This window comes from Anser brachyrhynchus (genome assembly GCF_964034855.1).
Source record: "Anser brachyrhynchus genome assembly, chromosome: 1".
Classification (NCBI taxonomy): domain Eukaryota; kingdom Metazoa; phylum Chordata; class Aves; order Anseriformes; family Anatidae; genus Anser; species Anser brachyrhynchus.
In genome coordinates, this window is record NC_137694.1 from 55,425,127 (window position 1) to 55,448,133 (window position 23,007).

The following is a 23,007-nucleotide window of genomic DNA, read 5'->3' on the forward strand; positions in this document are numbered from 1 at the left end:
ACCCCCAAAAACCCGCTGAGATACCCACCAAGTTATGCCATTAGCTTTACAGGCTGCTGGCCGTCATCATTGCTGATGTTCCTCCACAAAGCCCCAGGCGTGGTTACTCTTCCCCCTCCCGTTTCTGGCACGGGGAATCCACTCACCCATCGCCAGGTTCCCCATTTTCTGGTATGGGTTTTGGCCAAAAAGGCCTTTTCCCCGCTGCCATTTCTTTGCCAGCACACACGCAGGAAGGGAAGAGGCCCCATCTGGGGAAGGGAGCTGGTCGAGAGCTGACAGACAGATGGCCACCACCTCCTGCAGACACGCCAGGACAGAGGTAAGCTCAGTTTTGCCAAAAGCATTTCCCACAGTCCCAGCCATGCAAATTTTATTGTTGTTGTTTTTTCCCCTTTCTTGAAGGCATCTGTCCTAAAACACATACACTGAGGTCCCAAGAAGAAAGACAACTGCCCTGAGGTAAAGGCAGCCTCTGCTGCTCCCATCCCAGAGAGGGATGGACAGACGGACACACACACACACACAAGGGCATTAAGGGATTTCAGACCCCTCTGAGCTATCGGGATTGGGATCGGCACAGTCAGCAGACAGTGGAATGAGCCGTTCCTGCCCTGGTGCGTTCTGCATTACCACAAAACGCCTCCTAGCTATTCCCTTTCCTGAGCACCAGCAGGTTGCGAGATTCTTACAGCAATAGGAATCGTCTACCCTCTTCTCAGCTGGTACGTCTACCCTCTTCTCAGCTGGTACCGGCATTAGCACAGCTGCTGTCAGACTTCAAGTCATGTTTTTCTTTAGCAAAACTATTTCATAAAGATTTACTCAGAAAGTTACTAAATTTCACCCAGGACAGGTACCCCTAAAAAAAAATACAAGTATCCCTGAATTCAGGTGTGGCATTGGAGAAGAAACACACGGGACAAGAAAATTTCACGTCTTCATGGAAGAAAGATTTACTGTACAGCAGAAACACCAAGGCACTGGTGCTTGGAGTGGAAGCAGAGCTCTTCCTAGTTTCACAAGTTGCCCTGGTGGTGTGCCTGCGGCACTCAGCACTTGAGCCTCTCCTTCGATAAAACCAAGTATCAGCTCTGGAAGGAGAGGCTCAGGGACAGAAGGGTTATGCCAAACAGAGAATCTGACCTCCAACACAAGTTTTGAGAGACTTCAGGGCACCCAGATAATTAGCTGGAGACACTGCAGAAATAAATAGGTAGAGCATCTAGTGCCCCTGGCCAGCGCTCAGGTGAGAGAAGGGCTGCACTGGGCTCACTGCTGGTCAGAGAGCCGAGTAACCAAGGTCCTTGCCCGTGATGAAGAGGCCATGAAGAGCAGCAGGTCAGATGCAGAAAACTGTCCCAGCTGCCGCTCGAAGCACCAGGTTCTCCATTAATCTTGGTCACAGCCCATTTTGCCCGTCAGTCTCCGTCGCTGAGTCTTGGTGGTTCGCCTCATGGCGGGTTTCTTGATTTTCTGGTGTGGGCCTTGCCCGCGTTGGGGTCGCTTTCCTTTTGACTTTTTCCGGCTGTGCATGTGCAGCGTGGCGGTAAGAGCAGAGATCCTGGGCAGGGCAAGAAAAGAGAAATATTTGGGGACCGACGTCTACAGGAGCAAGGCAACACCACAACGATAGCAGGACAGCCCTGCGTGGCCCAGCAGGAATGGACACTAGCAACTGCATGCCCCAGGGGAACTCTACTGTGCCAGGCATCATCCTGAGAGGGCAGAAAACTTGCCATCTACAAGTGCAGTAACAACCAAAACGAACTTTCTGAGCAGAGGGCAGCCCAGCCATCAGAGAGTTAAGTAACCCTCCGCAACCCCAAAGCAGCTGTAAAGCCTGAATACTCAAAAATGTGGAGAATGCCAAAGCTTTAAGCTTTAGGGTCATCTGACCTTCATCCTAGGGACAAACTCTGTACCCTGCAACACACCCTTCCCTGCATTATCTGACAGGGAGGAGGACAAGACAAACAGTTCAGGGCAAAGCCCACCCTCCAGCACATCCTCCTCCTGCTGCTGTCATCAGAGATCAGTGTGATAGGAACAGTGTCCCAGGCGGGCTTGCGCTCTGCCAGTGCCCTCTGCTGGCTCCTGCCCACCGGCACCCTAGAAGCACAGCATCCCCTCCGGCAACAAGATCCTCCCGGATCAGCTCACAGAGCCTAGCAGCAAGAAGTTGAATGAATTTATACGTACTTTTCAGACAGGAGGGGGTTTCTGGACTTCTTGGGCACTGTTCTTGCAGGCTTGTTCACCACTTCTTCTCCATTCTCTTCTCCTGAACCATCATTTTTTCCCTTTAAAAGGAAAAAAACAGCAACCAAAAAAATCCTATTAAAACAGGCAGTCTCATTATTCCAGTGTTTCTGCTGCCCTCTTGATTTCATCCTGTTTTGTGAAACATCAGGTTACAGGTCAAGACTTTAAATCTTAGACGGCCATTCTTCTTCAAGTCTCAAGGTTTCTTACTGGGGCCCTTCAAATAGGGACAACCAGTACGAAGTCCTACATTATTCCACCCCAAGAACCGACAACTTCAGCATGATCTTAATGGACACACAATTGAAGTCTAACCTATGAAGTGAAGGTTTCAGCTTTCTTTTCCTTAAAATAATACTAAAACCTCATTACAATAGATTTTCATTTTAGAAGATGCCCTTATAAGTATAAAAGGCTAACTGCTCAACACAGACAGTTTGCCAAAGATTAAACCCAGCCACAAAGATCAGAAGGATCATGTCAACTTGTGCCATAAAGCCTTTATGAAACAAACATGAGATCTCAGTTAATATCTGTTCCGAAAATAGAAATGACCACAACCAGAATCAAATGGTTTCTTTATTTGTGGTCCAAGCATAGGATCACAGAGGGCAAAATCCCTCCTCACCCCAGCAGTAATTTTTCCTGGACAGGTCACAGGAAAGACACGCAGGACAGTCCATGCAGTGAAGCCTATATTCTCTCACTGCTTGTGTTGTACCTGCTTTGAAAATAGTATGTTCTCCCCATCCACCTCTGTGGCACCTTCTACTAACACAAGGTCAATTAACAAAGGACTCCAGGGTGGTTTGGAGCGAGGTGTTCAAGTACAACACTTCTCCACAAACACTGGGCCACTAAAGAGGAAGAAATGTGAAAATTATTAGTTTCCTTTTTCATCCATGCTCCCAGCCAGCTGCAAGTCTGGCCATTCCTACCTAGTCAGCCCCAAGAACATTTAAGGCTAATGTAATGAGAGAGGCAGCAAGAGGCTGTACCTCAGGGGTGGTCAGTCCCAGCTGGCGTGCGCCTGAGAGGTCCAGGTCACTGATGGTGGTCACCGTTACAATGTGGTTTGGGTGGTCGATGTTCACTGACTCTGTCCGTGAGGTTACCAAGTGCTCCAGCTCATCAAACTCTTCTGGGGAGACAAAAAAAAAAAACACTACACAATGCAAAGCACTCAGCTTTCCACAAGGTACACACACACATTCGTGCACATCACATTGGAGGGGAAGACCCACACAGACTGCTGCCCAGCTTCTTGAGGAGGTTTAAGAGGAGTGATGTGCCATCCCTGTGGGGCAGCACTGCTACTCCAGCTGTGATTTCTCTGCCACGGAGGCAGACAACTAGCCTCCTGGCATGTTTGGTGCCTCTCCAGTTCCTCACAGGCTCCTCTGACACCCTCCCTGCTGTGACAGAGCCCAAATCCTGCGCCCAAAGAGCACGTACCGAGCGCTTCCTCCCTCTCGCTCAGCATCTTCAGGTACTCCTTGTGCCGCTGAGAGAGGAAAACAAGTCACTGCAGCACCCCTGCTACACCAAATGCCCGTCCCATCCCAATTCCTCGCTCGGGAGGACCCTTTTCTCCCCACAACCGAGACAGGGGGAACCCGAGGGCCCCGGCGAGCGGTCGCTGCCTGCCTGCCCCACAGCCGGGGCTCCCTCTGCCATGGCAGGGGGGGGCTTCTCCTCAGAGGGCTGGGGGGGGCTGTACCTCTTCCTTCATCTTCCTCTGCTCCTCCTTCAGCTTCTTCTTGATCTCCTCCAGGGCCACCTTCCTCCGCTCCACCTTCCGTTTGTGGAAGCCGGTCAGGTACTCCCTGGAAGAGAGGAAACCTTCAGCTTCCAGCGCCTCCCCCCAAGACCCGAGGGGGTACTTCCCCGGCGCTCCCGCCCGCTCTCACCTCCGCCTCTCCTCATCGAAAGTCACCACCAGCCGTGAAGCCGCTGCCCCGGACCCCTTCTTCTTCTTCTTACGGCCCATGGCTGCCCCACGCGGCTCCTTCCGCCGCCCGCCCCTTCCGTCGCCTCCCGGCCGTGAGGGGCGGTGCGGCGCGACATGGCGGAGGCGTTCCCCAGCCCGGCCCGGCCCCGCCCGCCATTTTGTGCCTCCGCCGCCGCGTGTGATGGGGGCCGGCTGCGGGGACCGGTGTGTGTCCCCTCGGTGTGCCATTGCACGCTTCCTTCCCCTGCGATGGGAGCAGGAGAGGGGAGCTGTCATCGTGGGCCTCGCTGGTGTCACCCGCCAGCTCCTGAGGCGAGCAGGAGGCTTCTTCAGGCTTTGGTGCCTCCAGCTCATGCTCCTCTTTGGGGCATTCCCAGCAAAGTTGTTAAAGAGCTCTTGTTGTGCTGCCTTGTGCGGCTGGTGTGGTATGTGCTCCATCCCCGTGAAGCTTGCTCAGTGTTTCACTTCCATGTCTCTATAATAAAGGTCTGAAAGGATTTCAAGGTGCCTTCATTGTTTGGTGTCAGCGGCACGCGTACCGCTCCTCTTAGCCTTGGGGAGGTGAGCGTGAGGATGGGTTTCAGCTCTGAGGCTGAGCCTTCAGGATGCAGGACCTGTCTGAGCAGCCACAGAATCATAAAGGTTGGAAATGACCTTCAATACCATGTGGTCCAACCATCCCCCTACTACCAACATCACCCACTAAACCATGTCTGTAAGCACCATGTCCAACCTTTCCTCGAACACCCCCAGGGACGGTGACTCCACCACCTCCCTGGGCAACCCATTCCAATGCCTGACTGCTCTTTCTGAGAAGAAATGTCTCATAATTTCCAACCTAAACATCCACTGGTGCAACTTGAGGACATTACCACTAGTTATCTGCAAGAAGGGGCTGACCTCCAGTTCCCCACAACTTCCTTTTAGGTAGTTGCAGGGAGCAATAAGGCCATGGCAGGAGAGGTCCCAGCACCAGCTGGTGGTGGCGTGGGGATGGCCACCTTCCTCATTGCTAACTGGGGTGACTTTTGCTGAACTTTTGAACCTCTTTTGACCTCTAGTCCTTCCCTTAAAAATGGGTGTAAGGCTTGCGTGGTGGCCAGCTGACTTTATGGGAGCTTCCCAAGTGCTGTTGGGTCAGGGACAGAACCAGCCCCAAGCCCACAGAGTGTGACAAGTCCCGACATGGCCCGGCAGCCGCTTGTCCCAAGCCGCCTTGCCTTTATCAGCTCGCTGTCTGCTTGCTCTTTTTTCCTGGGTTGTCCTCTGCCCAGCAGAAATGCAGAAAAACCAGTTCTGTGGTTAATTGCTGCACTTCCCTCCACGCCCATGGGGCAGGCTGCCTCCTCCTCCTCCTTCTCCTCCTCTTCTCTCACTGCCTGGGTGCACTTCGGCCTCCAGCCTCTTTACACCAGCCTGCGCCCTGCCGGCTCAGGTGCAGCCAGGCCTCCGCGCTCCGTCCATTAACCTCACGGCTTCTCCTGCCTCCCTCCTCCCCTTCCTTCTGCCAGCCCTTCTGGCGCTCTGGTGGCCCCTTCTCCCTTGGGGTGCACTGCAGGTGCAAGAAGACCCAGGCACCTGCCCTGCCCGTAGGCAGGGGTGGCATTCAGATACAATGGCTGGAGGTGAAAAGAGCATGAAGGCCCTGAGGGAGGTGTGGAGAAGAGCAGAAAACTCTTTGTGCGCAGACTGTGGGAAGCCAGGTGAGTCCCCGAGGGTTGCTGGAGGACAGGTCAGAGGCAGGACTTGGGCTCTTGGTCTCGTCCTGGCCTGGCGGCGCTTTGGAGCAGCCTGCAGAAGGAGGAGTGTGAGCAGGGGAAGGGGGGATGCTGGGAGGGCATTTGCTGGGAGCTGTGCAATGTCCTGCGGCTCTTGTGGTGTGGGCTGGTCCAGACTGAAGAGGACCCCAGAGATGTGATAGCAAGGGAGGAGGAAGGAGTTGCAGCACTGGTGGGAAGGACAGGGACACAGCAGTGCCAGAGGAGCAGGGGCTGTGCAGCTGCAGCACTGTGGGTTGCAATCATGGTGGATCTCAGATACAAATCAAGGTCATGCCCAGTCAGGACCCGACAGGAAAGCTCCCAGTGAAAGCCTAACTGCTCCACAAAGAAGGCGTGATTCAGGAGAGCACGGTCTTTTCCGTGACTCAGCGCTGAACTGACAACCTTCCGCAGGCGCCTGGGAGATTTCTTTCACTGAAGAGCTTGTCCCCTTGAAAGGGTACCGCTCTGAGGTTCTACAAGCACTGCTACAAAATGCCCATTGTACTCCTCCCAAAAGGGGCATGTGGGTTGTACCACCCAAGCCAAAGTAAAACTGGGCTAATTGATACCATTTTACCATCTTAAATTTTCCCTGGATGACTTTGGTTTTAAGGTTGCTTTTCACTTCCTGAGCTAAATACTGTTGTGGGTTTGCTGTGTTGCACTAAACAGCTCCTGGAGTCTTTTCGCAGAGGTGGTTGCATTTTTGTCTCAGATGATTCTTTACCCAAAGGGAGTTTGCAGAGCACTTTGAAGTTTTACAAGGTTCAAGTCAACAGAGATTCAGATTAAGCAGTTGAAGCAGGGGGAATGAGGCAATATTAACAATGCTTTTTCCACACAGACATCTGTACCTTGGGTTAATTAATCCACCCAGGTGAAACCATAGTCATAAACCTCTCTCTGTTTCTCACGGATATGTTCTGAGTTGAGACGTTTTCCTTGGGGGAATTTACCACTTCTAGTCATACCCATTTATACCCTCAGATCCTGACTGGGCATCCTCTACCTTGGGTGTCTTTATATGCCTCAGCTGCTCAGGAATTCACCGCAACATCCCTAGCATCAGCAAAGTCAAATCCTTGAAGATGGACCACTGGGATGATGCTCAGGTGCAGGTGAGATTTTTATCCCGTCGGTATGTCAGGTAGGTTGGGTCTAGTCTGTACACTAGCGCTTCTTTTGGCCTTTGGCCAAATCAGGCCTTTGGCCTCACAGAGTTGGAGATTAATGTGGTAAGTAGTCACTTTTCTAGTGCTCTGGATACACAAGTGGAGATAATTCCTCTTAACTCACTGGGAGAGGGAAGATGCACTTGCCTTTATGTGTCTCCCCATTTCCTGTTACTTTGTGGCTGACACAGATTTCTTGCAGTGTGTCACGCCAAGGTTCAGTGTTTTTTATCATTCATGGTTACTCATTTCCTACTCACCCGCTCCATCCTGGCTCATTGTCTTCTCCTGGTTTCAACAATGAGAAGGGAAAATCTTGGACAATTCCATGCTCTGAGAAGAGTTTTGAGATACGGTGTGACCTCTTGAGAATAATGACACTTCTGTGGACTTGACCTCTTCCTGTTACCTCCTGTTCGTTGACCTCTTCCCCCCTTGACCCCATTAATTTTCAGGGGACTGACAAAATTTTCCAGAGATCCAAGGAAAATAATCTGTATCTTGCTGCTCTTTGGAGAGGAGCAAAGAGGTTTGGAAAGTCAGAGCTGTTGTTAAACACAGTCTCTCCAGCAAATCCACTGAATTGACACCACAGAATTGACATTCGAGGCATTCTGTTGGTCTAGGTGCAATCAGTGTAATTTCAGAGAACAGACAAGTCCTTTGAGACCCGCCTTTCTGTAGTCAGACTTTGCAGGGATGTTGCAAAGGAGGGAAATGAGTGTGGTCCATGAGAGCTCAATGCATACCTCGCCCTGTAATAGATAAGAAAAAGGCCTGACATGAGTCTGCATCAAAGGGAAGGCACTAACTCTCTGTCTAACTCTGCAGTTTCTGGCCAAGCATGGGAATGCTGTGACTAAAGCCACTTACGAAGCTCACATCCCTATTTACTATTACCAGCCAACCTACAATGACTGCCAGTAAGTTGCTGCATATAAAAGAAAAGGGGGAAGGGCAGTTTTGGGTTCCTCCGGTTCATTTCTCAGCTACCTGTCACCTCTCCCTACAGAGTGCTGAGAGAACAGTGGATACGGGCCAAATATGAACGCAAAGAGTTCACTGAGCCAGGAAAACAGCTGCCGTATACCGATGGTAAGGGCACAGCTTCAAAATGTCCTCCTTGTTGCCTTTACGGGAAGCTTTTGAGTGTTATGAGGACAAAGCGCATTGTGTCAGTGTTGCAAATCCCACAAGGACTCCTGAGAACCTGCCTGATATTTACAAAGCATGGCTTGGGGAGAGTTTAAATTGTGGACAGTGTAGGTTTGCACTGTCGTAGGTTGCTTCCAAGTGTTTTATTACCAGCTGGCATTGTTCAAAGGCATTTGCTGTGCTGGTGGAGCCAGAGCTCTGCAATAAGGAATGTCTGTCCTGCTGCGTGCCACCCCCTTCAGCCACAGCAGTTGTCTCTGAAATGTCACTGCCAGTGTTGTGACACAAAGAGTAGGAGCCTAAGGGCCTGCAGAGACAAATGGGAAGAGTTCTGGTTCCACGCCAGCTGTCTGCATGGGCCAGGGCTGTGGTGTTCACAGGAGAGGCGGCTCTCACACTGGCAGAGGCAGTTGTAGGAACCAGCCTAGGAGGTGGGAAGCATCGCATGCTCTATGCCAGGGTGTGGCTGGGACCCCTGGCTGAATACAACTCTCTGATGCCTGTGGAGGGGTGCTTTTAAAACTGACTTTTCTGTTCCTAGGGGTGAAGGAAGGTATCCTCTGGAAGCGAGGCCGAGACAATGGACAGTTCCTACCCCGCAAGTTCCTCTTGTCTGAGAGAGAGGGATGCCTGAAGTATTTCACCAAGCAGGATGTGAGCATGGTGGTCAACTCCCACCTCATTGCATATTCCACCCGGGGCAGTGGTGTCATGGAGATGTGTCTCTCTCTTATGTGTGCTTCTGAGGTTTCCTTACTCACCCAGGCCAGGGATGATAAAAGAGAGACGTGTCATAGAGGAGGGGTTCCCTTGCAACTCTCAGGGTGACGTTTCCCCCACATCTTCATTTTGTGTTCTCCTACATCCTTCCCTCTTCAACAGTACTTCTGCTGGTGACAAGGCAGAAATGGCACTTCCATGACACTCCCCCTTCCTTGTCTTACTGGTGAATCTCAGGGTACAGGACTGACATACAATCCTACTGTTGATTAAAGGGATGATCTTTCACTTCACCCCATCCATCTTCCTGTCTGTGCAGTCCTGCACCATCCCTGGAACCAGCCTCACCCTACTGTGAACTAAGTTGCCAAAAACCCGTTGTTTTGTTTCGAGTAGGGCTACTTTTCCTCTTGTTTACTTCCCTGAAATGAATGTGGCAAGTACTAGTAGACTGTTGCAAGGGAGGAAATGGCTTGGGGTAGGGAGGAGCAGGAGTGGGGTCTTTCCTTTTGGAGTCTGTTAGCCTTTAGACTGGATCAGCTGTAAAGTCAGACGTGCTTTCAGCGTCTTGCTGGCAGTTCCAGAGTAGGCATGGCTCAAATCTAAATTGGAGGGGCTGAGCCACTGTTTGGGCTTGAGCATGCCACACAGTGAAGGGGGTGTGTACTACAGCAATTTTGATGGGAAGGGGGCAGTTAATGCCTTTTCACACCCTCTGGCCCTGCCTTACTTCACTAACTCAGTACCTTAGATCTCTTTCCCACTAGGATTGCTCATGCATGATCAATGTCTTTCTGTTCCCAGTCCAAAGAACCCAAAATCAGTGTCAAAATAGATGTCATCAATGCTACGTTCCAACCAGCGAAGATTGGGAATCCCAACGGGCTGCAGATCACCTATCTCAAAGACAACAAGACTCGGAATATATTTGTGTACCACAAAAGTGGAAAGGTATCTTGGTTTAGTATCAAACGCTGCAAAACAATTGAGCTGACTGGAAAAGCTGCGGGTTATGAGTGGTATGAGGTATGGGTAGGATGGCGTGCATGTCTGCGAGTTGCTGTAGGAAAACAGGTTGAGGGTTCTGGCACTGTGCTTGCGTGTCTGCGAGAGAGTTTTGCAGGGAGCGGGGCAGGAGCACCGGCTGAGTGGGTTTGTGTGGGAGGAGCTGCCGCAGAAGATGTGCAGATGTGCTGGCTGTGTGTGTGTGAGGGAGATGCTGTAGGGCCTGCGGAGGGCGAGCTAGCTGTGTTTGCAGCTGACATGGGGTTGGGTGCAGCTGGGTGAGTTTGGGTGGCTCACTGTTGCTCTAAGCTTTTTGTTCTGTTCTGTTTCGTTTTCAGGAGGTAGTGGACTGGTTCAATGCCATTCGCTCTGTGCAGTTCCATTACCTGAAGGTAGCATTTCCCATAGCCAGTGATAATGAGGTAAGGCAGCACTGGAGCATAGTGCTGAATTTCTTGCTGGCACTCAGTTACTCTGATAAAAGAGCCCATTAGTTATTGTTAGAGCCCTAGACACAGAAGTAGAAATTGCAGTATGTCGGTAGAAGGATGAGAAGGTGTGCGTACAAATGCTTAGGATGGCCAGAGAACAGCCACTCTCTGCTGTTTCAAGGCATGTTGCAAACAGAAGTGACTCGTGGCTAGGCAGTTCTGCAAACATGAATTTAAGAGGGAGGTAAATTTGGGCAAAGAGAAGGAAGGGTATGAGTTTGAAGATGAATAGCAAAGACACATGGCTGAGTGAATGTTACTCTCACCTTTTTGTCAGATTAAAAGCCGGCTGACGAGAAACTTCCTGAAGGAGGGATACATGGAGAAGACAGGTCCCAAGGTGAGCTGAGATGGGAGAAGAAAACTAGCAGGGACTTGCCAGAGAGCCAGTGACTTTCCCTACTCCATCGTTTTTTCTCCTGTTGTTTCCCCACTCCCCCCTACTCTTTAGACACTAATGGGATCAGGGTGTGTGCAATCAAGGGAGAGGAAAATAAAAGGAAAGGGAAGGACATATGTGAAAGTAGATGAAACCAGACACGCTGCTTTCTCCCAGAACAACCGATCTCTCTGAATGTGTTTGTGTGTGCATGACTTTACAGGTATTCTATACAGAATCTAGATTTCTCCTGTCTCAACTCTGGGGTCCTTCACAGAAGTCCAAGAGTTAGGGTCAACAGTTGGGACTGGAAAACTGGTCACTGATCCCCACTTGCAGCTCGGAAGGGGAGAGAGGGAGGTTGCTGTTAAGGCAGGGACTTGATTCAAGTGTTTGGGATGAATTTTGGGTATCGATTTGCACAGCTCACAGCAGAGGGCACTGTCACCTTACAAATGTCACCTCTTCCCTCCACAGCAGAAAGAGGCTTTTAAGAAGCGCTGGTTCACGCTGGATCACCGCAGGCTCATGTACTTCAAGGACCCTTTGGTGAGGGGGAGATCTGACCTTTGGCAGCTGCAGGCAACAGTGCTGAGGGCAGGGTCAAAGTGCAACCAAAGTCTTGCTTCTTTGCTTTGCTCTGTTGTAAGGGAGGCTGGCGGGTTCCCCAAAGTCCCTGAATGGACTCTAGGTCTTCCCCTTTCCATCCCACTTCATTCATCCCACACTTCATTTGTTTCACTGCCTGCAAACAATGGGAACAAGAAGGGCAAGGGTGTAAAGGCAGTGGGGGCGAGGAGAGTGACATGGTGAGTTTTCATGGAGTGACAGATGCAGAAGTTCCTCTCTTGGACCTCTTGAGGTCTACACTCCTAAATTTTCCCTTCTGTCACTGTCCTTGAGAATAGCCTTTCCCTTTTGAATCCCCTGACCACCTTCAGATCTTTTTGCTGCTGCATCCCTGGTCCTCACCCTGCCCTTAGGAGCACTGCTATTATTCGCTGGTTCTTCTTGGATTCAGTAAAACGCTCTCTTTCCCTCCTGATGTGCAGGATGCGTTTGCTAAGGGCGAGGTATTTGTGGGCAGCAGCGAGAACGGTTACAGTGTCCAAAAGGGATTGCCTGCAGGGACACAGGGCAACTTCTCTTGGCACTATGGCCTCACCATTGTCACCCCTGACCGGGAATACCTCTTCACCTGCGAGACAGAGACTGACCAGCTGGACTGGATCGCAGCCTTCACTAGTGTCATCAACCAGGCCATGACACCACAGGAATACGCAAGTAAGTGCCTGGATGATGTTTCCTTCCCCTCCTGCTGCTCCACTCCGGAGTATTGCCCTAATGCACTTCCTTTTTCCTTCACTCCAGTTGAAGCCTACTTCAAGTTTAAATCCTAGGAAGCTATGTGGAAACTTCGCTATGACTCGACTCTACCTGGTCCTCTTGGGTGGGCTGACAAGACAGGAGAAGAAATCGACATCAAAGAAACAAAGTGCTCTTGCAGCCTACCCTTTGAAGCACTTTTTTTTTTTTCCCCATGGACATTTCTCTTTGTTCTGGGGCCCGATTAAGCTGCTTCTTTTCAAGTCCAAGAAATCGTAAGACTGAACTCTCAGTGCTGTGATCCAACTGGATGCCAGCAGTCCTTGCCTATCGATCAGGCCTTGAACACTTGGCACTTGCTGTGGTGGACATGGGACCTCGCATCACATCTGCATTAAACTGCAAACAGCCACCTACCTTATGTAAGAAAACTTCTGCCTTGCTGGAGCTGAGGCCCAGTGGGCTGTGGGGGCTGCTGGACTAGAGGAGACAGGGGAGACAATTTCATTACAAGAAGTGGCTTCTCTGCTGGTGACAGAGATGTGAAACATCTAGTTATTTGGTCAGCTAATCTAATAGCTGATAAAGGTCACTTAAAAGATGTAATCTAACAGCCAGCTGTGAAGCCTGTTTCCTCCCGCGTGTGTGGGCTTGAAAGTTTCTTCAGACCACATTTGTTTGGAGCTCATCTTCTGACTGCTACTGAGCAGATTAAGAAACCATCTCAGAAACAGTGTTTGTGTACATGTGTGTATGTGGACAATATGTGTGTGTGTACAAAACAAAAAAGTGGTGGGAGGTGGAATATTGCCTTAGGGAAGATGCTGTGAAGGATATTCGTGTTACTGAAGTTCAGCTGCCAAATCTGAGTCGCTGTAGTCAAACCAATGGCGAGAGGTTGGCTCCTGGAGAGACCAGCCTATGGCATGTCTGCTACAGACTTCAGACTCTCTGTTGACTTTACTACTAGAGTCTAGGAATTGGTGTCTGAAGTAAAGAATATATGGGTCTCTGCTCCCTCACTCTCTGTATGTCAAAGGCCCGGCACTTGCATTCTGAGCTACACATTACATATTACGTATACTGTTATGCAGTAGAGTAGCAAGGAAGTCTCTGTGTTCATGTCCTTCTAGTAACAGACCTAACCACTAAATCAACCCATGATTCATATCTTAGAGATCATCTCTTAAAGCTCTCCAGCGTGTTTCACATGCTGGAAGGACCGGCTGAGTTCTGCTGTTGGCTGTAGTATCTAATGTGTCTGCAGTTTTACACAGGCAGTGTGAGAATAGGCATGTAGGGTGCTAAGGGAAGATAAGTGGAATTAATGAGTCAACTATGATTTTAATTAGCTCCTAAATAAATTAATAAAAAATCCCATTTTAATCTATTGTAACTTCCTAAATGAGCTGAGCTGCTGGCTTCTTGAAAAAAGACAGACAATCAGAGCAAGGAGTTGTGGCTATTCAGTGCGTTTTCCAGTGTGCTTGGACTGTGAATCTTCCCATCAGAACCAACTGGGCAAAGATGTGACCCCCTCTGCTTTTCTGGTGATCCTCTCTCTCTGTGCTGAGACCACCACAACCTGTTGGGAGCACCAGCTTCTTGGATAAGAAACAGTATTACTCATCCTGCTGCTATGACACAGCAAATCTTTCCACCCAGAAGTATATTTCACTGCGGTTTTGCTGATCTCTCCCAGTTTGGAGCATGACTGACCCAGAAACTGAAGGCCATTGCAAAGCTTGTGTTCCAAAGCGAAGTGCCTTTCAGTTTTGATAATATGAAAATGGGACAGTGCATTAAAAAAAATAAAAAATAAGAAAAAGGTCAAGCCCCATCTGAACATCCTGCACATCCAGTTCTCCTCTAGAAAGGAGAGGAGAGGGACCCAGCCATGCCAAGTGCTGGCACATATAACCCAGAGGGAGGCCTCTGAAGTCACCTCCATCATTGCCATGTGTGCCATACTCCTGTGGCATGGTCATGTTGAAGCTGCTGCTGTTGCATGTAGCACATTGCTCGGGAGGTGCTTGGATCCTGCTGCAGCAAGGGCAGTTCTGCTGGGGTGCTTCCTTCTCCTATCTGCTGCTGAGATGTTGCTGCTGGAGGTAGGTGGAGGCATCTGACTCAGCCACAAAAGAGCTAATACGCTCACTGAGGATGCAAAAAAAAGTGTATCTTGAGTGATCTAAAACCCCCTGCAGACTAGCAGTAGATCAGCAGTGGCACATCTGTCTGCTTCCTGAGACAAATGTGGTTCAGATGTGGTTTATTTAAAAAAAAAAAAGAGTGGGGCAGTGCTGGGTGCGGAAGACTTTGGGGCACAGGTGTCATACAGTGATACTCCAGTAGAAGGCAATGGTGCCTAACACACTTCTGCTCCCTGCTCCGAGGGGAGGCAGGAGGGGAGGAGGGGGAAATCTCAGAGGAGGAGGATGGTCTTTGGGGAAAGGAAGGAAGAAGTGGGTCTAAAATACCCAGCCCTCTGAGCCTCTAGGAGCTTGACGCTGACTGGGGACAAGGGTGGAGCAGGGCCAGGTCATAGTCCATGGGAGATGTCCTACCGTCTGGTGGTCTGTGAGGGCCTTTGCTTGCAAAACTGGGGATTAAATCCATTGTCTACACCTCAAGGGGTCCTGATGACGTTGGAAATGACTGGGGGGCAGGCCCTCTTGCCCTGGTTTAGCTAAGGGCCAGGGAGCAGTGTAGCAATCTTTGCATTTTCAGTGCTGACCCTAGTTTCCCTTCTAAAGTCACAGCACAATTCTTTTGCCTCCTGCCAGACTGGGGAGGCTTGTCTTTCAGTTATATCCTGCCTCAGAGGAGGAAAACTGGGCAAGGGGGAATGGGAAAAAGAAAGGGAGAAAAGAATGAGAAGGAAGAGAGAGCAGGAGGAAGGCACTGAGGAAGAAGGAGCGTGTCTGAAAGAAAGGAGGGAGCCATCACGGCTCTGGAGCTAGTGGCTAGCAGCCTGGTATGAACTGGGACTGTGATCACACTGGTGTGTGAAGCTGTGAGTCAGACACATTCCTGTGCAGTGGGCAAGGCGACTCTCCAGGGGTGGGTTAAGGGGGGTGGGTGGGTGTCACATCTCTCCAGCATCTGAGCTGAAAGAACAGAGGCTAGGGAGAAGGAGAAACCCACTTGTCCGTGGAGTCAGCTGTTTTTCTGCCCAGCAAACACTGGAGGAACAACAAGTGAGGAGCTGGTGAAGAGCACAGACCTTTCCTCCTGGCTGACAGCGGTTACTTTGCACCTGTCAGCCTTGAAGGGGAGGGTGGCATCCCTTCCTCAGCCTTTATTTGACGAAAACCGCCGGACGGAGCTTGTGATGGACAAGATCAGCAAAATGGACGAGATGGCTGGAGGTGAGGAATAGACTTCTCTGGAGCACCTTATGTCTGCTGAGCTCACGCCATTTATCCATTCCTGGGCTTCTCTTAAGAATATTTGTGTCTCATACAGCAAGCAGGGAGGGCAGAGAGAAGGAACAGGTCTCTCATAGCCTGATTGCTCTCCCACCCCAATCCCCAAGATGTCTTGTGACCCTGCCCTCATCAGTGTCAGGCCTGGAGAGGATCCTGAGGGTGGCGGCTTCTCGGAGGAAAGTGGCAGTGGGGGTGATGGCAGTAGTGTCCTGGGAGAGGACAGCCCGGTCACAGGGCCGCTGGGCACAGTGCTGCTGCTCATGTGCCTCGTTGGGATGGTCGGGAACATCTACACGGTGCTGGTGGCCTCCGGCAGGGTGGCGGGCCGCTCAGCGGGCTCCCTGGGGGTCTACGTGATCAACCTCGCCCTGGCCGACCTCCTGTACCTCTCCACCATCCCCTTCGTGGTCTGCACCTACTTTGCCCACGACTGGTTCTTCGGGGACGCGGGCTGTAGGATTTTGCTCAGCCTGGACCTCCTTACCATGCATGCCAGCATCTTTCTTCTGACTGCCATGAGCCTGGAGAGGTACTGGGCAGTGACCAGGCCGCTGCGGGCCAGGCGGGCCGGCAACGCTTACCGCAAGTTGGCCAGCGCCGTCCTCTGGCTCCTTGCGCTCCTGCTTACAGCTCCCATGATGGCGATGACCCAACTGCGGGAGGGGGATGGCCCCCACAAGCGCATCTGTGTCCCCACCTGGACGCCGGCAGCCTTCCGTCTCTACCTGACGGTGCTCTTCGCCACCAGCGTCCTGGTGCCCGGCATGGTGCTGGGCATCGTCTACACCCGCCTGGCCCGGGCGTACCGCTCCTCTGCCTGGCCCTTGGGGCTGCCGGCGGCTGGCCGGGCTCCCGCCCGGCGTCTCTCCTCCAGGATCTCCGCCATCGTGGTGGCCTACTGGGCCTGCTTCCTCCCCTTCTGGGGCTGGCAGCTGGCTGGGCTGTACTGGGGCGAGGGCCTGGGCATTGGCCCCACTGCCCAGGCCTACCTCAATTTCGGTGTCACCTGCCTGGCCTATGGCAACAGCTGCGTCAACCCCTTCCTCTACACCCTGCTGGCCAGCAGCTACCGCCGGCGCCCTGGCCGCAGCGGGTCAGGGGTGGCATGGCCCCAGGCACCCTCCCTGGATGCCACAGGAGGCCACAGCATCCCCGTGGCTTCTGGAGAAATGTTGGGGTCCATGGGGGAAAGTGTGGGAAGCCCCAGACCTTGAGCAGTTCCCTGGGATGGGTGTATCTCCCAGACTTTTATGAGAGTTGAGACATGAAATAAAAGTTTATTTTCTTCTGTGCTGGCTTGTGGTGTTTTCCATCCTTGTCATCAACCTGGTGCATTCCCCTTCATGCCTTGCGCTTTGTGAGGCCGCTCGAGGATGCTCATCCCCTGGCATGTGTGAGGAGTCAGTCCCAACTCTGATCCTCCGGCCCTCACGTGCTGGCCTCCGCCTTGTGCAAGGCCAGGGAGTAGGTGGAAGGGAGCAGTCAGCCTCCGTATGTCTAAATTATACCACCAAGGAACTCTCACCACCCTCACCTCCTCGCTGGCAACGGACGGAGCCATAACAAAACAGGGACAACAGTGACTCACAGATTGCACAGGACCAGTGAGTCACTTCGAGAAGCAGGCACGCTAGTGGGAGACCTGATTAAAGTGCATCCTCTGGCTTGTGGCGAAACTCTCATTCAGCTTTTTTCTCCACCCAACCTCACCGAAATCTTTGAAGAGTCTTTCTGAAAAATGACTCCCAAGTACAGTTTGGAGACATTGTGGGATGTGTAAGATTGCCCTGCAGTACAGCTCAGGGAGGAGAGCATGTCTGCTTAGCTTTCAAGGTCAGTCCAGCAAAGGAAGCTACAAGGAGAGAGCTTCTCTGTGTGTCCTTCATCATAGTTTATGAAAGGGCCTGTCCCCAGCACTGTGACCCTACTGTGGTCAAGGAGATCCCCAACCCTCTGTCCTACTGAATGTACCCCAGGCTGGGACAATGCCACGACATGAACTGGGCCAGGTCTCTTGCCTTGAGACCATCTAGCCCAGCATGGCTCACTTCCACACAGCTAAACTCTCTTCTCATCCCCAGAAAATTTGGCCTCATCCATATCACCACACTGGAAGAGTACCCAGGCTACACTGTCCCCCAGCTGTGCACAGGGTGGCAATGCCAGATGCTGCGTTTCCTATTACAGATGTAGCCCTAAAGAACAGGATGCGATAGTCCAGAGCAACCTGCCTTTGAGTAACATGAGGTTCCAAGAGAGGTCCAGCTGCAGAGTCTCAGCCTGGTTTTACTCCCCAAATGTTCCTGCCTCCCATCCTAAAAGCTCATCTCAAGCCCTTCTCCAACTTGCCTCTCTCCTGTTCCCCAGCCCCAATTCCTAGCGGCCAAGGCTCACTCTGCATGGGTACCTGAGACACAGGACCTGGCAGATCCTCATGAATTATGGAGCAAGAACGAGAGGTGCTGCTGCCTTAGGAACAAGCTCCCGTGCACCAGCTGCTCTGCAACTGCCTAATGGGAGGAATCAGCCTGGCCAAGCCTGCAGGGCACCCTTGCAGGACACCAGATTGTCTTTCACATTGCTTGTGGCCAGCCTGGAAGTGAGAACCCAAACATTGCATGCTTCCACCCCAGCTCCACCAGGCACATCACTAGTCATTACTGCTAAATTAGCATTAGGCTAAGAGAGCACCCAAGGCAGCTGTTGGCTGATGCCTTGGGTAAGCCACAGCCCAGTGAGCAATATGCTGTAATATCAAGCACGCTTCATCTTCTTCTTCCCCTTCAGAGGCCAGCCTCAGATTAGACTGAGAAATGCTCAGGCTTATGTGGGCTAATATGTGAGTGAAGGGGTAACAGAAGTGTAGTGGAGGCATCCTCATCATCCCACACCCTAGCTGGGCTTTACTACCTCTCTAGCTCTTGTAGTACAAGAGGGCATTTGTGCTTATTCAGTAGTTAGAGGGAAGGATTTGGATGAAGAGCCCACTGCAGGTTCTCCCCAGATCAGCAAGACATTCCTTTCCCCTGCCCTTCTCATGCAGAAGAAAGACAAGGAGACAAGAAGGCTGTCACAAGCAGGACCAGCTCCTCCAGAGGTCTGCAAGCCAGAGGGACCCTTTCCACTTTTCTTCCCCAGAGTCACCTCTGGCCACACCATACTGTTTCCTACTCAGACTCTTCCTGACATTTTTACCTTGTCTTCCCAGGCTCTTGCCCCCACCAGCCTCCTCTCCACCCATGACATCAAGGGCCAAGGCTATATTTAGTTAATCTCACCCACATGTGATACGCCAGCAAAGCAGGTTATACCACTCCAAGTCCCTCAGCTGACTAACCCCTGTAAGCTTGCAAAAATTAGTTTGAGACCAGGTAGACCAAAACATGTTTATTGATTGCTTTTTTGTATTTGAAACAGATGTGAGGGGGAGTTACTCCCAGCTGAGGGACTGCAGCGTGAAGTCCCCGTGTGTATCAAAGTAATCAAAGACAGAAAGACCAAGCCGATTGGGGAATGTGAACTGGTGGCCCGTCAGGTGGACAGTCACATCACTTGGGTTGATGCTGAAGGTGACCTGCAAAACAAAGGGAGAAGTCAGTGAAAGCTTCTGCCAAGATACTCTCAACCCTTCCCTGCTCCGCAGCATTGCTGCACCAGCCTCTGCTCTGCGAGGTGAACGTGCTCAGCAGCATAACCTGCTCTTCAGCAGCACCAGTATGCTTCTGGTATCCCAGGTGATGCCTATTCCCTGCTCAGTTCAATAGAAACATCCCTTGGAGGTAGATGGAGCTTGTACATCTGATCCCCACCCGTCACCACTGCTCGGAGCCCTGGATGGTGGCACTGGCCAAGCAGGAGAAGCCAGCTACCTCCCAGACAGCCCTGAGCTAGCCACTGCAGTTGGGTGCCCTGTGCCAAATGCCCTCCCTTCACCACATCCCAGGTCTCACCTCTGCGGGGGCTCCCTTCTGGAAAGGGAAGACCGTCTCCCTTTGCTCCGCACCCCACTCTTCCACTTTCTTTGAGTTGCACACGATGGTGTTCACATCGCCATGAGCATCAAAGCGGGGGTTGAAGTGAAGGCCCAGGTGGGTCGAGTCCTTCCCCAGATTCATCACAAAGCTGCAGGGAAAGGAGACAGACACCGCAGTAGCACGTCACTCATTACCATGACTGCCTCCGGGTCTGCTCCCTCAAGCCCAGAGGAGGGTGTCAAAGGAGAAATCCTTTAGGAAAGCCGTGCAGTTTTGCAAAAGAGGTGGTGCTGTCAATGCGAGATACTCTCCACTAAGCTTTTAACAGGAGAAAGATTCAGTGCTTAGCCCTGAACATGGAACTACTCTGCACCCAAACCAGCTCCCAAGGAGTCAGTTGCTTGTCCCAGCTTTCCTTCCAGCCTCAAACAGTTAGTTGGGGCTGCACCCTGCTTGACAGCCACTGCCTTCTCCCAACCCTGCAGGCAGCTGAAATAATTACCATCTCATTAGCTATCCCAGAGCATCTTGCAATGGCAGTGGGAGGAAACAGCTTCCCAGCCCAGTGTCCACCTTGCCTCTAGGCCTCTTACTGAAATGAGAAGTGAGGAGGCATATTGTTTGGCAAGAGAAAGCCTAGGAGGCTTCACTCCTATGGTATCAAACTTCAAAGGCGCTGGGAAGAGCTGGAACATGTTTCCTGGAACACCACTAGTGCTGGTACAGCAGCTATGGGCTCCACCTTACTCACCAAGGGGCCCCACCAGCCACAGACCTGCGAGAGGGTTGGGGGTTGCTGCAGAGGCTTCCTTGATGGCCACAGCCATCCCTGCAGAGCTAGGAGCACTTCCCCCTCTTAGCACACCTGCCCACTTACCATTGCTCCCCATTCCTTCCCCACCAGCACCCGAGAGGTGTCACCACTGGGTGGAAGCCGATTTCAACACCCTGATACCCTCACCACTGCTGGGACCTTGCAGCCTTTCCCTTTACACCATTAAGGGAGCTGTGGCTCCGAGCATCCATGGCACCAGAGCACCCAAGATCTCCCAGTTGCTTGGGATAGGATCTTCTGCCCAAGGCACGGTAACGGTGCCCTTGCTCCTAGGCCACCTTCATGCAGAGGAGAGGATGTTGTGACTGTCGGGTTGGTCTCGAGCCATATCTCCGTACAGATACAGCTTCAATTTCCTTCACCCTGTGCTAGAGAGGATGTGGTCATTGCCAGTTCGTGCAGCTGGGGCTTCACATCTGCTTTGGCTTAGTCCCTTGGCAGCAGAGCCACGTCTGCAAAGTACATTAGGCAATGACTCACTAGGAACTGCTGCTGTTGTTAACCCCTCTGAAAGCTGCTCCTCTCCCACCCAGGGGACAAGACTCCCTCAGTCCCCAGCAGCAGAAGCCAGCTCAGCACGGGGCTTTGGCACAGCTTACCTCTTGGCGTTGGGTGGAATCGTCCCCTTGACCGTGAGGCGCTGGCCAGGCTTGAGGCCCAAGTTGGTGCACACGGGTCCCTGGGGAAGGGGAAGGCAGAGACGTTAGCTCAGTACCTGCTGGCTCCCTTGCTGCGACTTGGCAGCTCTCCCCGCTGCCTCACCAGGCGGTGCAGTGCTTTGGACTGCGGGAGAGACAGGGATGCTCCCTTCCGCCAGGGTGAGGGACATGGGACACCCTTGAGAAGTCACCCCAATCACATGGACCATGTGCCCGATTTCCCAACCTTCCTCTTGCTGCTCTCATCAACATATCTGTGTTTCGTGGCAGCGAAGAGAGTACCTGCAAGCTCCCATCACACCCACCCTGTCCTGAACACACCCATGTGCCTTGTGGCTCTCATGACATCCCACAGAAGCCTGGCTGTGCAGGGACGGCCAGAAGTTTTGCTCCCCAGCTTCCAAGGGCCTTTTTTTTTTCCTCTCCCAGGTTTAACATTTGCAAGAGCTTTTTCCTGCTCCATGCATGCACTTTTCCCTGCTTTCTCTAGGAGAAAGAAAACACCCTGGTACTCATTTCTTAATAGCACCAGAGGCAAGAACACAAGAATGCAAGAACACAAGAATACCAAGAGGTTTACCCCCACCCCAATTTCGTTTGCAGTTGGGACACTCCCTGATTTTTTCCCCCTCTCTGTCTGATGAAAGAAATCAAAGTGCAAACACTCTGCTGACATTAGTATCCCTCCAGCAGTCCTTGGTACTCACAGAACACTTCAGGAGAGCACATTTTCTTACCAGAAATAACGATTGAGTGACTCATGAAAATTGCAGCCAGGAAGCAAGTAGCAAGGCTGCCCAGAAGAGGAGATGCTCAGAGAGCAATAAATCTTACCGCAGATGCTTCCCCAGAGCAGAACTGCTATAAAGCAGGTTCCCCCCGGCTTGGGAACCAACCTAGCAAGGACCCTCACCACGTTCCTCCCTAGAGGGACCCTGAAGGGAAAAACTCCCCTCCCAGAACAAGAAATAGCAGCCACCCTTCTGTAATAGATGCAGCAGGGATCCTGACTCCCCCCAGCAGCAGGCACCCAGCTCTAGCAGAGCCTCTGGCACAGGGAGAGAGGAGCAGCTGGAGGAGGAACGTGCAAGCACCCTCCTGCCAAGCCAACATCTTCCCCATCGTCCTGCTCTATGAAGCAGCACCTCGGATGAAGCAGCACCCCACCCCAAAAAAATCTGCCCCTGCAGCCCCGCTCCCTGCTCCCCATCGCTCCCTGCACTCACGCAAGACATGGTGCTGCTCTGCGGGCTGCTGCTCCTCTCCTCCAAGGTGCAAAAGTCCCAGGCAAGTAGCTCAAGGGCCCCACCCTGGCCTTTAAATAGATGGAGAGCTGAGTTGTGCCAGCCCTTTCCCCACCCGGCTCGCCAATCAGATGGAGGATGAGGAGGGAGGGGTTGGTTTTTGGGGAGGGAGGACCTGTCAGGCACGGCTGCCTCCTCCCACCCTCACCCAGGCCCCTCTCCAGGATGCTAATCCCAACACTTCCAAGCAGGCTGCCGGCTGCTCCAGGAGGAGATCCAGCCGCGTGTGACCTCCAAGCCAATGGAAAATAGTTTTACAATGAGTGTTTTGCTCTCCAAGGTTTTTATCCCACATGGAAAATGGTCAGAGGGACTGAGACTTGGCGGGAAGGGTCTGGGAGGCGGGCTGGGCTCCTCAGCTCCGCTTAAACTGGGAGCAGGAGAAATACCACGGGGGGTATACGCTGCCTCAGAAACTCTCTGCAGTCCAGGTGAAACCCCAGGAGCAGAGGACTGATGCTGGATCCAGGGTCTCCCAGCTGCACTATCAAGCCTTGCTGTCCCCCAGCTGCTGACCCAGCCCTTACCACCACCCCCTATAGGTACTGAATCCAACAAAGGGACACCAGCCCCTATT

General features: G+C 52.1%; 4 protein-coding genes across 4 annotated transcripts; 2 read left to right on the forward strand and 2 right to left on the reverse strand.

Moving 5' to 3' along the window:
• Positions 1-931: 931 nt before the first annotated feature.
• Positions 932-4,333, reverse strand: NOL12 (nucleolar protein 12). The gene is made up of 6 exons (XM_080576781.1): positions 4,176-4,333; positions 3,986-4,091; positions 3,721-3,769; positions 3,264-3,406; positions 2,203-2,303; positions 932-1,564 (listed from the first exon to the last, which is right to left on the reverse strand). The coding sequence occupies exons 1-6, from the start codon at positions 4,253-4,255 to the stop codon at positions 1,393-1,395; spliced, it is 651 nt and encodes a 216-aa protein (XP_080432907.1). The 5' UTR covers positions 4,256-4,333; the 3' UTR covers positions 932-1,392.
• Positions 4,334-4,467: 134 nt separating this feature from the next.
• LOC308188118 (arf-GAP with dual PH domain-containing protein 1-like) lies at positions 4,468-13,607 on the forward strand. The gene is made up of 11 exons (XM_080576779.1): positions 4,468-5,919; positions 6,967-7,097; positions 7,983-8,074; positions 8,164-8,246; positions 8,848-8,960; positions 9,831-9,977; positions 10,370-10,453; positions 10,800-10,862; positions 11,379-11,450; positions 11,954-12,185; positions 12,273-13,607. The coding sequence occupies exons 1-11, from the start codon at positions 5,832-5,834 to the stop codon at positions 12,299-12,301; spliced, it is 1,134 nt and encodes a 377-aa protein (XP_080432905.1). The 5' UTR covers positions 4,468-5,831; the 3' UTR covers positions 12,302-13,607.
• Positions 13,608-15,306: 1,699 nt separating this feature from the next.
• LOC308188119 (urotensin-2 receptor-like) lies at positions 15,307-17,177 on the forward strand. Its single transcript, XM_080576780.1, has one exon. The coding sequence runs from the start codon at positions 15,766-15,768 to the stop codon at positions 16,870-16,872; it is 1,107 nt and encodes a 368-aa protein (XP_080432906.1). The 5' UTR covers positions 15,307-15,765; the 3' UTR covers positions 16,873-17,177.
• Positions 17,178-19,030: 1,853 nt separating this feature from the next.
• On the reverse strand, positions 19,031-22,477 carry LGALS1 (galectin 1). The gene is made up of 4 exons (XM_080576784.1): positions 22,353-22,477; positions 21,067-21,146; positions 19,609-19,780; positions 19,031-19,232 (listed from the first exon to the last, which is right to left on the reverse strand). Exons 1-4 carry the CDS (start codon positions 22,359-22,361, stop codon positions 19,089-19,091), a joined length of 405 nt encoding a protein of 134 aa, XP_080432910.1. The 5' UTR covers positions 22,362-22,477; the 3' UTR covers positions 19,031-19,088.
• Between the last annotated feature and the right edge of the window lie 530 nt (positions 22,478-23,007).

Excerpts from the sequence above, each read along its gene's own strand:
- LOC308188118 (XM_080576779.1), top strand. The coding sequence starts at position 5,832 with ATGGCTGGAGGTGAAAAGAGCATGAAGGCCCTGAGGGAGGTGTGGAGA. Across the intron at positions 8,075-8,163 it reads CCAACCTACAATGACTGCCA|AGTGCTGAGAGAACAGTGGA; the intron begins GTAAGTTGCTGC and ends CTCTCCCTACAG. Across the intron at positions 8,247-8,847 it reads ACAGCTGCCGTATACCGATG|GGGTGAAGGAAGGTATCCTC; the intron begins GTAAGGGCACAG and ends TTCTGTTCCTAG.
- LOC308188119 (XM_080576780.1), top strand. The coding sequence starts at position 15,766 with ATGTCTTGTGACCCTGCCCTCATCAGTGTCAGGCCTGGAGAGGATCCT.
- NOL12 (XM_080576781.1), bottom strand. The coding sequence starts at position 4,255 with ATGGGCCGTAAGAAGAAGAAGAAGGGGTCCGGGGCAGCGGCTTCACGG. Across the intron at positions 3,770-3,985 it reads AGAGGAAGATGAAGGAAGAG|CGGCACAAGGAGTACCTGAA; the intron begins GTACAGCCCCCC and ends TTCCTCTCTCAG. Across the intron at positions 1,565-2,202 it reads AACCCCCTCCTGTCTGAAAA|GATCTCTGCTCTTACCGCCA; the intron begins GTACGTATAAAT and ends TGCCCTGCCCAG.
- LGALS1 (XM_080576784.1), bottom strand. Across the intron at positions 19,781-21,066 it reads ATTCCACCCAACGCCAAGAG|CTTTGTGATGAATCTGGGGA; the intron begins GTAAGCTGTGCC and ends CTTTCCCTGCAG. Across the intron at positions 19,233-19,608 it reads AGAAGGGAGCCCCCGCAGAG|GTCACCTTCAGCATCAACCC; the intron begins GTGAGACCTGGG and ends TTTGTTTTGCAG.